The 15,678-nt window shown below is 37.9% G+C and overlaps 1 protein-coding gene across 7 annotated transcripts in view; it reads right to left on the reverse strand.

Annotated features, from left to right (window-relative positions):
• Positions 1 to 15,678, reverse strand: part of RNLS (renalase, FAD dependent amine oxidase) — a 163,080-nt gene that overhangs the window by 54,093 nt on the left and 93,309 nt on the right. For 5 of the 7 annotated variants that reach the window (XM_087964154.1, XM_087964156.1, XM_087964155.1 and 2 more), the window contains exon 5: positions 3,833 to 4,006. The exons of the other annotated variants lie outside the window; for them this stretch is intronic. In XM_087964154.1, coding sequence (XP_087820280.1) covers positions 3,833 to 4,006 — 174 coding nt within the window. The remainder of the gene's footprint in view (positions 1 to 3,832; positions 4,007 to 15,678) is intronic. 7 annotated transcript variants of the gene reach the window in all.

A 15,678-nucleotide genomic window follows, 5' to 3' on the forward strand; every position in this document is an offset into this window, starting at 1 on the left:
TTTATCTTCAAAATAAACAAAATCAAGACTAAGTGATTTTGATGGAGGTGCACACAGAATTTCTTTGTGCTATAAAGGGAATAGAGATTTTTTTAGCTTCTGTGAGTTGAAAACAGGATTAGAAGAGCAAACTTTTGCACAACACAATCCTATTACATATGCTTAATAGAAGTAAGCCCCAATGAGTCCAATGGCTCATTCTTAAAGGTAAATCCAAAAAGGATGGCGGCATTAGCAATATACCAGCATGAAACAACTTGTGCTTTTTCCAAGGGAAATCTTGGAAAATTAGCTTTTAATTGAGAATGAAAATGGCAGGCAGGAAACAGAAAAGTCTTCTACAAAAGAGGACTACCACACAAAGTATCCCCCTCTGAAACACTAATAATTGAAAGGCTCTCAGTCCTATCTTCCTCATGCTTAGTTGCCCTTTGTTCGATGTAGGATTTAGGTCAGGATCCAGATTGTGACCTTCTGTGACTCTGATAATAGCAGTTCCAATGAATTCTCAAATAGGACCCAGGTAACAGCTGCATTTACTAAAAGATGTTGCAGTTACAGGGCCCAGGGTGACACAGGAAGGAGAAGAAGCGCAGCCGTTCCTGGCAGATGGCTGCCCATGTGCCCTTAATTGGCAGAGTTTCAAACAAACATGGTTCTTATTCTGGCCTTATTTGTGCCAATTGCTGCTGCAACAGCAATTTATACTCAAGGGCATTTCTTACCTTTGTTAATTCCACAGAACTGAGCTAGCATATTTCTGGATAAAGCCTCAGGCAAGAGAAAGTGTAATATAGTGGTTAATTGCTGGACAAGGCCTGAGGAGACCCAAGTTTTGAGTCTACTTTAATCTACAAAAACTCAAGAGTGGGTGATTTGGAGCCAGTCACTCACTCAGCCAACCTACCTCAGACAGAGGAGGAATGCTAACTATACTTGCATATTTAGTTTAGTTTAATTTACTTTGTCATTGCACCTCGTACAACGAAATCAAGCACCATCTTCAGTGCACATCATGACCATGACCATGAAAATAAACACAAACACACATCCTTCACTCTTCACACATTGAACCAGAAACCCCCGACACCACACCAACACTGCACTATACAGCAAAATTCAAAAGAGCTCCTGCCCTGGGATAGAAGCTGTTTTTCAGCCTATTTGTCCTTGTTTTTATTATTCTGTACCGTCTGCCAGATGGTAATAGTTCAAAAAAAGGGTTCCCAGGATGAGATGGATCTTTGAGAATGTTTTGAACTTCCTTAAGGCAGCGAGAGCTATAAAGCTCTTCCAAAGAGGGGAGAGGGCAACCAATGATCTTCTGAGCAATGACATTAATCCTCTGGAGTGCTTTCCTATCTGCCACTGTGCAGTTGGCAAACCATACAGAGGTGCAGTAAGTTAAGAGACTCTCTATGGAGCAGCGGTAGAAGGTCACCAGCAGTTTTTCATTCAGTTGTTGTTTTCTGAGAAGTCTCAGGTAGTATAATCTCTGCTGGGCCCTTTTGACCAGGGCTGCAACGTGGGCACCCCAGGTCCTCTTTTAGGGTAACACCCAGAAATTTAAAACTGGCCCCTTGCTCCACTCGGTCTCCATTGATAAGCAAGGGCTGGATGTGTGATCTGTTCCTTCTATAGTCCACTATAAGCTCCTTGGTCTCATTGGTGTTGAGGACCAAGTTATTGTCTCCACACCATGAAAGTAACCGGTCCACCTCATCTCGGTAGGCAGACTCATCCCCCCTGGAGATAAGTCCCACCACTGTTGTATCATCTACAAATTTAGCAATAGTATTACTAGCGTGAATGGGAATGCAGTCATGCACATAAAGAGTATTCTCTTAGAAGAAAGGCAAATGTAGCAAATAAGTACATGAATAAACAAAATATTTAATTTTGCAGCCCAGCTTGAATCATTTAAAATTATGAGAATACTTTGCTCTTTCAAACATTCTTTAAATAGGCTGCAGAATTAAAACTAGAATAAAAAATTAGGGAGAAAATATAATTATCTTGGAGAAAATTTCACATAGCTTGCCTGCTAAAAAAACTAGTCACTGTTTCTATTAGGGAAGATTTCGAAACCTTAATAGAATCAACAAAACACTTTAACTGACATTATGAAATTATCATATACTCATGTTGTACATGAAGCAAGTCAGAGAGACCAAAATCGACGTTTACTTGTCTGTTAGACATATATCCTGCCTTTGCTTTGGGAGCTCATATAACACTGTATTCTACACCAACTTTACTTTATCATTTTGTGAGGCAGAGGAGACTACATTATCAGTGAGTTGCTGTGGTTGGGAGAGATCAATTTAAATCTGCGTCTCCATGATGGCATTACACTGGTATAGCCAACAAACTGCCCTTACTTTCTACTTAGGAAGGCTATTATGACTAAATAATTAGTTATTGAAATCTTTATCCATTGTCTACAAAACCAGAAATACCAGCCCCCTTTCTACCTTTATTATTCGTTTTTTATTTTATTTGTCAACTGTCTTTATTATTCTCTGTGGTGTGGGCTTGTACAGAGTATACCTGTTTAGCAACTCTAAAGATTCTTGGAGTGTTTCAGAGCCAGGTGTCTAAGCACTTTCTATCCTTTTTCCAGATTAAATAGAGATAGAAGGGGAAGGGCTTGATTAAAGTTTAACAATTCCATCTATCTGGATGTTCAAGTACTGGCATTCATATCTGGGCTGGTGTTTTCATGGTATGCATGGCAAAATGTGCAATTCTGGACATGCAGAGCTAAATAAATGCTATTCCTTTAAGATTTGTGTCTAAACAAACCCTAAAGATATGTGGAACAGTCACTCTGAATTCCAATCTGAATTCTGAAAGAATTCTGAATTCTTTGTATGTTAGAGTTGTGATTCTTTTGGTGCATCAGACCTGTTCATCCCTTTAAAAAAAAAAAAAAATAGAGTAATTAATACTTATTTGGAGAAAAGAGGCCGATCCATTTCTGAAAGAAAGCATGGTATAAACCCTGTTTATCAAGTTTTGCTCAATCTAACTCTTTTGGACAAATTTAGTCCAGAGAAGTTTCTAACCTCCCTGTTTTGGAGAACGTAGTAGCAAAAGAGGTAGCCCTGCAACTTCAGAAGATCCTAGAAAAAGCAATTATCTCGGCTGGTGGCAGTTGGGTTTCAGGCTGGGCTCTGCATGGAAACTGCACTGGTTGCACATGTAAATAAGCTTTGGAAAGATTGACACTGGGGGAATACTATCTTCCCAGTCCTCCTTGACTTTTCAGTAGCTTTTAATAGTACCCAGATATCCTATTCTTCTGTACTGGTTCTGATGTACAGGAATGGAGGAGGGGGACACCATTCTTTGGTGGCTTTCCTGTTTCCTAAAGGGTCATCTTTAGTTTGGCAGTTGGGATGAAGGAGAGATTTGGCTGGAAACCTCTGATCTGTGGGGTGCCCCATATTCCCACCATTATTTAAAAGATACATGAAACTGCATGGAGAACTTACTTGTTGAGATGCATCTGTATGGTTCAGCTCTTAACAGGGTTATATTCCCCAGTCAAGGTTGATCTACTAAGGAATCTCCTGGAGCAGATCATATTCCAGCTGTGATCTGCTGCCCCAGCTGCCAACTGAAGTTAGGAAGCCCTAACTGCAATAACTCCTGTCCAATTCATCTCCCATTTGGATTACTGTAACATTTCCACATGGGCTGCTTTTGAAAAGCATTCAGAAGGCACAGCAGGTACAGACCAAATTAACGTTAGAGAGCCCCTTCCCTCTGGCTATGATCCACACCCTCCATTCTTACTTTGTTTATAAGGAGTAATGGAAGCACTGACCTATTTCACGCTTCTTATTATCAATGGAAATGAAGCATATGCAGGGATTATTGGAGATGTATTGTACTGCCCAAGGGACATCAAACTGGGTGCCAGCTTCATAGAAAAGGCCCAGAGCATAGCGAGAGGAATAGCTCACAGATTCCAGCTGCTGTCTCCAACGTTTGTTAATTACTGTGAAGGAAACAAAAATGAGGCAATTATTTTTTTCTTGGAGCATTAAACCTGCAAATAATACTACAGTTCATCTACTTAATCCCTTTTCTAAAATAACACTACTGTGTTTCAAGAAAAGCCCATTCACATTGTTTAACGAACTCTCTGTTCCACCAACCTAGCTTTTGTTATGGCCGCATAAATATGTGTCAGAGAATTTCCTAGTCAGGAAATAAAGACAGAAGGTTATAGGTGGCCATCATAAAAAAAAGGACAATTAAGGAACCTCACAAAAAAGTCTGTGCTGGCAGGGGATTCTGTGAGTTGTAATTTCTAAACATCCGTCAAATGCCAAGTTGTGAAAGCCTACTTCCAAATGCTCACTAAATTAGTGAGAGATCAAGTTTTCCACTCAGGAATCATTCTCCCATTCCATCCCAAAAGCTTTCAACTTTCTCAACCACATTCTCAATTTGCAAAGCTATCTGCATGTGCAGAGGTTATGGGAAAGACAATTTTCTTAACATTTGCAAGAGGTTTCTGGAGAAGAGAAATAATTTTATCAGGTCTCCTATTCTTGTGATAACCCTTCAACTACAGAATGCATAAACGATCAAAATAAAACTGTACCAGCATTTTAAGGTTGAAAAGTGCTACCATGATTGAACTCGGCCAGAATGGTATAGTAGAAAAGATGGTGGACTCACACTGGGGAGATCAAGGTTCAAAATCCTCCCTCAGCCATAATTGTGTGAAAAGATGAGATAGGGCTATGTAAGAATGTGCGACCAGGCTGAAGTTGCCATAACATCACAAGTGTTTATCTTGAGAAATGTTTAATACTCTGAGCTTCTTCCAACATAAAGGGCCTTGAATTTGGGTGGGTTTATTTTGCCACATAATTAGTGTGAACTTAACCTGCTTTTTCCAAAACTTAAATTCCATTTTCATGAGGTTGTCATTTTCTTTTAATTGTTGAATTTCCTTTTGCAAGGTATCTTTCAGTTAAATGCCTCAGGTTTAACTGTACACTTTAAAAGCTTTCTCTATATAGACTGCATTATTGCAAAAAATTCAAAATTATGAAGTTTGCTGGAAGCACTTTTTTAAGGTATCGCAGGAGTCAAAATAGCTGTTTATAAATCACCTGTGTTAAAATCAGCCAAAATTTCAGACAGATCCTCTTTGATCGGTGCAGGTTTCCAAACTTATCAGCTCTTAAAAAAAAAAATCCCAATAAAAGATTTGTTATGCTTTGTCCAATGTGTAGCTTCTTCAGCAGGTGAGAGGGGGGCGGGAGAGTACCTTTTTTTCTTGCATTTATGAAACACATTCCCTCCTCCAGATTCTGAATTTAGTAGAAGACACAGATAAAGTTTTCATTTCAAATAACTTAACGACCGGACTGATAAATATTTTTCAGCAGCCTACAGAGGAAAACCAAAAAGCTACAATTAATGTATCTCTCTCTTGACTAAGCATCTCCTTAGTCTCTCTGAAGGCCTGGATGGCTTCATTCTAGGTGAGACATGCATCTCACATGCTCCAGTGCAGGTAGCTATGAATGTACCTTCTTTTGTTTCTTTTCTTTAATACAGTCCATTCCATTCCAGATGCCACAAGCTGGTAAACCTTTTTGCTCCCAATGGTGCACAACAGGGGTGGGATACGACAGGGTTAACTACCGGTTCGGGATTTATGAGCTTCCCTGCAGGCTGCGAGCTGCGCGCCTGTAAATTGTCATCAGCAGCTGCCTGCAGAGAGGCAGCCTTTGAAACAGCCCTCTTTTCTTGCTTTTCTAACTGCAGCTGTGCCTCGTTCAGCAGCTGAAGTTGAAAAATCAGGAAATAAAATCAGGTAAGAGCCCGGGTGGGTGGGTGGGTGGGTGGGCAAAAACATCAGCAGACATAGAACCGGTTCCATGTCTGCTGCTCTTCAGAGCTACCGGTTCTACAGAGGTGGACAGACCTGGTAGAAATCCACCACTGGTGCAAAATAAGTTTATCTACAGGCTCTATGAAGTTTACTGAACTTCTTATATAGAATTCTTCCAAGCAAAAAGAAACAGAAAAAGCTCAGCCCCATTCTACGGTGATATCACCACACCGTCAGATTTGCCCCTTGCAACTCTTGAAGATTGGAATAAAATAGTTCTCTAGCCAAATGATTCTTGACAAGCAACAGATTCTTCATAGGTCAGGGCAAGGGAGAAAATTGCTCCCTTTTTAATTAAAATTGACTTAGCCTGCACTTCTTCAACCAAGACACGAATTAAAATTCAACTCTCCTTTGATCTTTCTATGACACAATTCTAAAAATTAAAATGCAACCAACCCCTCTCACCCAAACTCTGCCATCTTCCTCATATTAGCATATTGTTCCCAAAATATGTTAAGAGTCAAGGAAATGGCTTTAAAAAATGATATCTTAAACAAAATTGGGTACAAAACTGTGAAGGTTACACAGAAGGTATGCCGACTTACCAAAAAAAAAGTCAAAACTTAAAAAAAAGAGGAATTTGAAAAATAAGAAACCGAAAATATATTTTCCTTATTTATGATGTAGAACAAAGCTTCTCCACAATTTTTTAACAGAGCTGTACTGTTAAAATGTCTTTTTAAAACCAATAATAGGTATTCATTGCAAAGTGTTGCTGTATAATGGTCAAGTAGTCACCTAGGGTGACTTTATTAATGTTGTCTCAGGTATGGATTTTTATGTGAAAACACTGAAAAATCAATTATCTTAATGACAACATATTTCAGGGTGGAGAAAAAGATTCCTGTGTACTGTTTCCATATACTCTTATGAACATGCCATTTCCATTGATCGACTATGCCAAACCTGATTCTAAATGGGTTTCTAAGATAAAAACAAAATACAGATCTTTGGTAAGCTGCTTCCTCTCTCATCCACTATAACCTTTAACCATCCTAAATTAATCCTAAGAGCCTAATCTTACAGAACTAATGGCAAAAATCACAACATAAGAGTACAAAGTTGTATGAATACATGACAAGTCACATATACTGTAAATGCTAAACACAATTCAGGTAAAATGTTCATCATTTTTAAGCATTTAATTTTTGTTAGTTTGCAGCAAAATTCACATATCCATGTATAATATGTGGGTGAATTATGTGGAGTACAACATTGTTAAGACCACACTATTATTCCTTCTTTCAGCAGACTGTTTTGTTTAAGAGGATTTTATTTGTAGTGTATGACTAAACTCTACTTTGGCAAAAAATCTAAAACTAGTCAATAAGATACAGATTGCTTGAACAAGCTGTAGTATTTTGAAGTTGCTGCTGATTGATGTTTTAAGTTAAAAAGGAAATTGTGGTTAAACTGTAACATAGGTATTTTTAGGGAGGGCACTGGGTTAACAGAAATCAGGAGACACCTTGCTCTGGCAGATAATAAAGACTGATCCTTTTTAAACTTTGACATGGCATCTTACAAGGCAAAATTCTGGGATGAAGAAATATGAAAAGATGTGGCACCACTTCTGTAGACTTGGAACATTTCAAACAACAAGGAACATCTCTTAGGATATAACTAGCAATCGGATTTTTGAAGTGGTGCCCAATTAAATGTACTCTTTGGAAACAATCCTTGGATGGGATCTAATTGATCAATAGACTTTGGGCCAAAAAGGAATCCTTCTCATCTTCCTAGCTGAATTTACTACAAATTTTGGAAATTTGGTCCTTTTCTCTGCACTGTGTGTTTGGGTTTTAGACCTACATTATTTGCAGCTATCTCTACAAGTATCTTGCTATGTTGTATTTGCTCTTTGCTTGATGGCCAATACATTTCAGATTATGGAAGTTCTTGAAAGGATGGATTCAGAGAGAATCACCAAGTTTCATTTAGTTTCTTCTTTTCTACAATAATAATTGCAGCTCAGAATAGGGGGAAAACTGAAAAAGATAGGCAACTTTCTGTAACATTTTCAGTAGAGTGAATTCATTATTGCATTTATATTTGAACATGTGAGAAAGCATGTGGGTCAAATCAATACATGCACAATGGAAAAGAATTAAGAATTAAGAAAAGCAATATTCAAGCACTTTGGTGATCCAAAATCAAGAGCATTAATGACATTTTTAAATCATTTTATGACCTTCACATTTTTACAGATTTTATAAATAAAAAGAGTTTCCAAATAGGGAATAACTTCACTTAGCACATTTATCTCTTACATTACCGTGTTTCTCCAAAAATATGCCCCCCCCCCCCGTAGGAAGTCCCAGCATGTTTTCTAGAAATAAGGTTAAATTAAGCCCCTCCCCCCAAATTTAGGCCTATTTTAAAACATGTGAAATGGGGGGAGGGCGGGGAGGGAACTTGCCATTAGGAGTGCCCCGTGGGTAGCCACACCTCGCCACCAGCCGCTCCTAACGGCCAATCATGGTGGAGTGCAGAGGGCTCCCTACCCCTGCCAAGCGCCTTTGCTGCAGACCTGGGTATGGTGCTGGCTGCAGGCCGGGTCAGCGGGTGGGCAGCGTCAGTGTGGATGTCGGCCTCGGTGGGGCACTTTATGTTGTGAGAACTTTAGTGCCCGCCGCTGCTGCTTCCTCTGCCGCCATTGCTTTCCTTCTGCCTGTGCCGCTGCTGCGTTTGGAGTGCTGCACATTAACCCATCGGCAGCGTTTCAGCCGCTTTTCAGGTGGGGGAGCCACCTCTGTAGCTTCCACGGTTCCCACCGGCGCTGGTAAACAACAGTGGCAGCAGCTGCAGGACAGACCCTGCTGCCGACGAGAACCACCTGCCCTCCCACAGGGGCATCGCTTTGGTAAAGGTAGGAAACCCACATCAAATTCTTTTAGCTCATATAGATTTAACAGTTGGGTTTTAGGTCAGCATTTAATTTGGAGACACCATTGGTTATGCTTGTTGATGACCTATAGCAGAGCTAAGGTAGCAATAGCATTGGTTATGCTTGTTGATGACCTATAGCAGAGCTAAGGTAGCAATAGCACTTAGACTTATACACTGCTTCAAAGTGCTTTACAACCCTCTCTAAGTGGTTTACAGAGTCAGTATACTATCCCCAACAATCTGGGACTTCATTTTACCAACTTTGGAAGGATGAAAAGCTAAGTCAACCTTGAGCTTGGTGAGATTCAAACTACCAAATTGCAGGCAGTCAGCAGAAGTAGTCTGCAGTACTGTATTTTAACCACTGTGCCATTGCGGATCATAGGATGATGGTATTAAATCCATTCTCATGCTCCTTGATCTCCTAGTGACTTTCAATACTGTCAATCATAGTATCCTATGGGACTGGCTTCAGGAAGTGGGTGATCTTATTTTAGAATGGTTCTCCTTTCTCAGTGGCTGGTTTCAATCAGTGTTGATTGGTGGAGATTGCTCTCACAACCCTCATTAGAAGGATGCCACAGGATTTGCAGACCTCTATCTTTTTTCAAATCTACATGAAATCACTGGGTGAGGTCATTCACTGGTTTGGTCATTCACCATCAATATGCTGATCATATCCGGTTGTATATCTTGACCCTTAGACAGTTAAGCAATTTGGCTAAAGTCTTAATACTATGACTGGAAGCTGTGCAGGCCTAGATCAGGTTAATAAAACCTTACAATAAAATAGGACTAGTTCATTTGGATGTGCTTCCTGTATAGACTACCTTGCAAAGCTGACAGTTCTAATATATTTATTGTTTATTCATTAAGTTTGCACAACCACCCAACTCAAAATACAGTGACACTATTCTACTGTTAACTCTAAGTGAGTGAGATTTGTGTACAAACTGGAGGACCACTCAACTCCTTCTCACAAGCTGGTGGCAGCTGTGACCAAGGGGTCTTTCCATAGGTGCATCTGCTCCAATAGTTGCACCTTTTCCTGCACCAGGAGATCCTTCAGACACTCACCCATGCTCTAGTCATCTTATTGGATTGTAATGCAGTCTACTTAGGGTTGCCATTGAAGGTCATCCAGAAGCTATAGCCGATCCTAAGTACAGCAAGCGCAGTGATTGGGTGTCATGTTTTACTTGTGGGATCCCGCTGCTTTGTGAGTTGCACTGTTTGTCTTTCGGCTTCTGGGTGCAAATCAAGGTTATCACTTTTTAAGACTTTTCAAGGCATAGGACTTGCTATCTGAGGGATTGCCTATCTTCAATTGCCTTTGACCAACAGACAGGATTTGTTTCAGGTCCCATCAATTAAAGAACATCATCTTATGTGATCCAGGAAGCACGGCTACTATGTTGAAATCCCTACGCTCTAGAATGATCTCTTTTCAGATTCCTGTGGTTTCCACTCTTATGTCATTCAGGAAATTGTTGAAGACCTGGTTGTTCTCGCAGCTAGGCTAATTGAGGAGCCCTCTTTTAATTTTGTTAATTTTGGTATTTTGCTCTTCTAGTTGACTGTACTTTTATATGTTGGTTTTTAATTGTATGCCACCCAGAATCATTTAGGGGTTGGATAACCAAGCAACCAACCCAGATAAAATAGGACTAGTTCAATTCAAACATGGTGACACTATTCTACTGCTAACCCCCAGTGGGTGAAATTTGTGTACAAATTGGATAAATGATTTTAGAGGTAATGATCAGGATCTTAACTGCAGCATCCAAACCTAACTGGTGAGGGTGAAAGCAGCTTCCACAGTATCTGTGTTATTCTGTTACGCTGGTTTCTACTAGCAAGCAAGTAGGCACTGCATGTACCAGTGATAGCTTCCAGATTGTCTTCAAGGCCAATCCCATGAAAAGTGAACTGCAGTAATCCAAGTCTATCACTAATTTGGCAGACAGGAATTGATGTAAGAACAAGTAATTTCAAAATACTCTGGAGAAAATGTAAAGATTCTAAATGGCTAATTTTTTTTTTTTTTTAAACAGACTTTATTCAGTTTTCACATTAAAAACAAAAATCTCTTTTTAGTGGACAACATATTTCCGGGTCATCATCTTTACATACAAATATGACAGAAATTATACATTGATATATGCATACTTAATTCTATTATTACCTTTTCCATTCCAAATTTTCAGTAAGGAGAGAAACAAACACATTAATTCTAGCCTCTTTCATTAATTTCAATCAATTTTGTTTCATTTCAATTATTTAAAATATAATCCTTTAATATTTATTTTTAAACGTAAAGATAAACAATATATATTTGCCTAATAAATAATAATAAGGTTTAATTCTAAATTCTTTCATTAGTCCCAATCTAAACATTTTTAAATTTCATTTCAATTATTTCAAGTATAATCCTTAATATTTATTTTAAAAATAAAAATAAACAATATATATTTGCCTAATAATGGTAATAATGAAGTTCAATGTCTCTCCTTGCTTTTTAATAATCTATATTAAACTTATTAAGCTTATTAATTTAGCTGGTTCTTTAGTCTGTCACATTCCCTTTCCATTACACTTTTTTTTTATAAATTCTAAATTAATACAGATCTTAACACACCCACACAAAAAGAAAAAGAACAAGTATAAGTTTCCCTTTTACTATTTTAAGTGTTCCACCTTAATGATTAGAATATACCTTTATTCCCTTATCTTAATTCCCAATAAACCATTAGTCATTACATCTTCTCAATTGGATTCCACAGCATATTTCCCCCTTTAATAAGAGTTATCAGTATCTATATACCCTATTTTCTAAATATTTTTAATTGCAGAAATATTCTTATTACCCCTTGTCACCCTGCAGAATCCCCCTTAATTCATCAACCATTATCTCTGAAAAGGCAATTTCTTTTCAACATTTTACTAGTTCTGTGTTTCTCTCTTTCACCCACGTGTTTCCACTGCTTCTCCTCCCCTCTCTTGTCCATGTCTTTTCTCATTCTTTCTGCATTTCCTGACTTCACAAGTATTCCTTCTTTTAATTGTAAAGAAACAATTTCCTTTCAACATTTTACCAGTTCTGTGTTTCTCCCCTTCACATGCGTGTTTCTTACTGCTTCTCCTCCCTCTCTTTTCCCCATAACTTTTCTCATTCCAATTTATCTCCTTAATATCTTCCCTTCCCCTTTTCTGCTGAATCTTCCTGCGTCTCCTAACTTCACAATTATTCCCCCTTTTAATTGCTTTCCTGAAATTCAACTTTTAACCTTCCTTCTTTCCCCACTTCTTTGTAACGTTCTTTGTGTTAATTGTCCATTCAAAATGTCTTCTCCTTGAGTCAATTCCTGCTCCTCTGAGAATCTTTCTTCTTGTTCTTCAATCGCCATTTCCATTTTTTCTAGCACAGAGCAAAGTGATTCGCCTCTTTCCTGTAGTAATTCTCTCATATTTTTAAGTTCCATTTTTAAATCCCAGAGAGATATCATCATTCTTATATTTTATGATCCTTAAAGTCCACAAAAAGAAACCACTTTTACTTTCCTTCTTTCTTCTTTCAATTTTTTAAAGTTCTCAGCTATTCCAGTCCAGGGTCTAAACCAAAAACATCAATCAGTCCCACAAACAATCTTTCCTTCCTTGCTTTTTCCTTTATTCTGGTTCTGCTTTCACTTTCCAAAATTCTTATTTTGTTTCAATATTTCTGTAATGTTATATCCATATCAGTTCATTCAAAAACAAAATGTTTTCCTTTTATTTGAACTAAATTTTTATCAAAAGGTGACACTCTCCATTATACGAAGTCTTCACTTTTTCCCCCTGTATTTTTATTTAAGGTTTTTCGAACCTCAATATTCCAACACAATCCAGTCTCCAATTTGTAAACTTTATTATTATTATTCTTTGACAATCTTAAGTCCAGCTTTAATTTTATACTTGATTATTCCCAAATTATTTTAGTCCAATTTCATAAAATCTTTAATTCCAGCTTCTTCCTTTCCCGGTTCGAAGCCCCATTCAGCTGACAAAAATATTTTCCTTTATTTCTCTGTCTCTTTGTAATTTCGCCGCTCACGTTTTTTTCTTAAAAGTTCTATGTTACCTTAATCCCGGGTACTTTTATTTGGTTATGTTGCCCAATTGTCCCGGTTCAGATGTTATCCACCTCTTTCTTCCCTCCTGCACAAATCTTAGTCAAGCTGAGTCATCCTCTTCGGGATGGCCATTTTAGACCATCGCTGCAGTCGTCTTCGGGAGGAAAAAAAAAACAAGCCGGGGGAGATGCGGCTCCCCACAAACAGGCTTGTTGCTTCCTCTTACTCCGCTGCCCCTCCAAGGCAGTTTCAGCCCCTAATCAGGATGATTGGGGCTCTCCGACAAAGAGCACGAAGCGATAGCCGCAGAGAGTTGTGATCTACCGCCCGTCGGCGAGAGGCTCCGCCTTCTTTCTCAAATGGCTAAATTTTTGTCCACTGCTATATAAAATGAATAATCTTTTCTATTTAAAAGCACATCTATATAAATATTTTGGAAAATCAAATTCACTGTATTGAAGACTGCCTTGTTATTAAAAATATGACTGAATTTGACAACATAATCTGACAATTCATACAAAATATCTCCCCTCCTTTGAAAGAAGAGGTATTTTGAAAGAAGGGGTAACAGTATTCTGCCCTGACAAGAATTAATTCAATGGATTTATGTTTGAAATCTTGAATGAGGCAAAATTATGCAATACATCCAACACCAATTAAACCAGAATGTATGGCAACCATCCTTTAGTTTGTGGGAATTTTCAAGCAAAGAATCAAAAGCAGCTTATTAAGATACTATCTATGAAGAGGTTCTAAGAAAATATTCTTTCAAGAGAAAAACGGCCATTTGATAGTCATCAAGAGGGCTTTTTTAAAACAAATGATACTGTGAAATGGGGCTGGCTTAGTGCCATTTATAGGCCATTTCCAGCTGCAGACCATCTGACTATTTTTTAACTTACGTAGGAGGCAGTAAAGGTTATGAGAAAGACATGGACCCTTAAGCCACACTTCCTTATCGTGTCTTCAGATTATAAAGGGCAGCACTGCAGATAAATTCAGTGAAGCTTATACAAAAATGGAAATAAAAATAGCAACAATATAAATAAATCCAATGTATTGAATTTTTATGACAGTGAAACAGTTATCCCACAAGACTACACAGTTTGAATTGTCTATGAACAACCGGCTTTTCTCAATCACTGTCATAAATAATGGTGGCCTATAAAGCTTATTGCCGAAAATATATGATAAGTGAAAGCTTTGCAAAAAGCAGATTGATGGAAGGATGTAATCAAAGCAGAAGAAAAGAATAAAATAGAATGATGTTGCATGCTTTAAGAACTATCATTACAGCTTATTGGAAATACCTATCAATCCACTCAACTGACGAATATAAACATGCAAGCAGTTATTCATATGATCCCTTAAAACAGGGGTGTGAAATTGTGACCCCACATTGTCATGGCGGGGTCACATGACGTACTGCGATCCCCTCTTTCACTAAACTGGGTATGGTCATGGCCAGTGCATTAACACAGGCCGCAAGTTTGACAGCCCTGCCTTAAAACATTAGATATTAGCCAGCCGATATCATCTTGAAAATGTCACCATAATGCAATTTTTTTTCTTTTCATGGACACAGCTTTGGGGGAAAAATTGAAGAATATCCTGTGAAAAAATGTAATAGGAGACCTATGAAGATTCATGCACCACATTACAATTAATTTCCCTAAGCAGGAAGGCAAGAGCCCAGAAAAAAGTAAATTCAAATAATCTAGATTTAAGATTATTCAGAAAAATATTCCCAACTCATCTCAATGACCTCATTCATACATGCAATATTTTGCTACACTTAATGATTGGCAGGCTTTTTCAATGGCTGAAATACAATTTGAAGGTTTATCTTTCCATTTCCTAAAGGGATATATATATATATATATATATATATATATATATATATATATATATATATATATATATATATATGTGTGTGTGTGTGTGTGTGTGTGTGTGTGTGTGTGTGTATGTATATATATGTGTGTGTGTGTGTGTGTGTGTATAACCCTAGATATATAGATAATATAGATTCTTCCCCCAAAGAATAATTCAACTCTAATACACACACTTCCAGCTTCAGCTTATGGCCATGAACACAAAGTTTGTTGGGGTACACAGATCTTGTAGCACCCATTACTTTCTACCTGGCTTTTCCAGATATGTGCGGCTAGAGTAGATGAGATACACAGCCCTGGTAAACAGCTGGGAAATAATTAGGAACACACTAAAATCACTTTCAAATGATCACTTAGGCACGTCATGTTCTTTTGGGATACACAGAGACCAAACAAATTTAAATGGCAGAAAAAAATTGCTAATTACAAGCACACTTGCTCTTTCTCTCACACAAGACACATGCTCACCCCCTCTTACTTACATCCTTCTCAACTCAACTCTCAACTCAGCTATCCAAGTACTAGCTAGACAGAAACTGCCAAATGATGGTTAAAATTATTAAAATTAGGATTAGGAAGATTAAAAGATTGGGTGGTCATGGCAGCTTCATCCTAGTCTCCCTTCCATCCATCCTCTACAAACACACACAAATATGTAATACATTATATTATTTCAATACAATGGTATTTATACAGTACTGACCAGAGTTTATTAACACTTTAAATTTATATTCCTTAGAACTTTAAAAATAGAAGAAAAAGACACTCAACTATGGCTTTAATTTTAATGTTTTCATAAACTACTCACTAATGGTCAAATTTTAGCTTTTTTCAATAATCAAACTTTAGTCTATGC

This window comes from Notechis scutatus, chromosome 4 (genome assembly GCF_049901735.1).
Source record: "Notechis scutatus isolate UNSWTSFEM ecotype Mainland chromosome 4, rNotScu1.2, whole genome shotgun sequence".
In the NCBI taxonomy this organism is placed as follows: Eukaryota; Metazoa; Chordata; class Lepidosauria; order Squamata; family Elapidae; genus Notechis; species Notechis scutatus.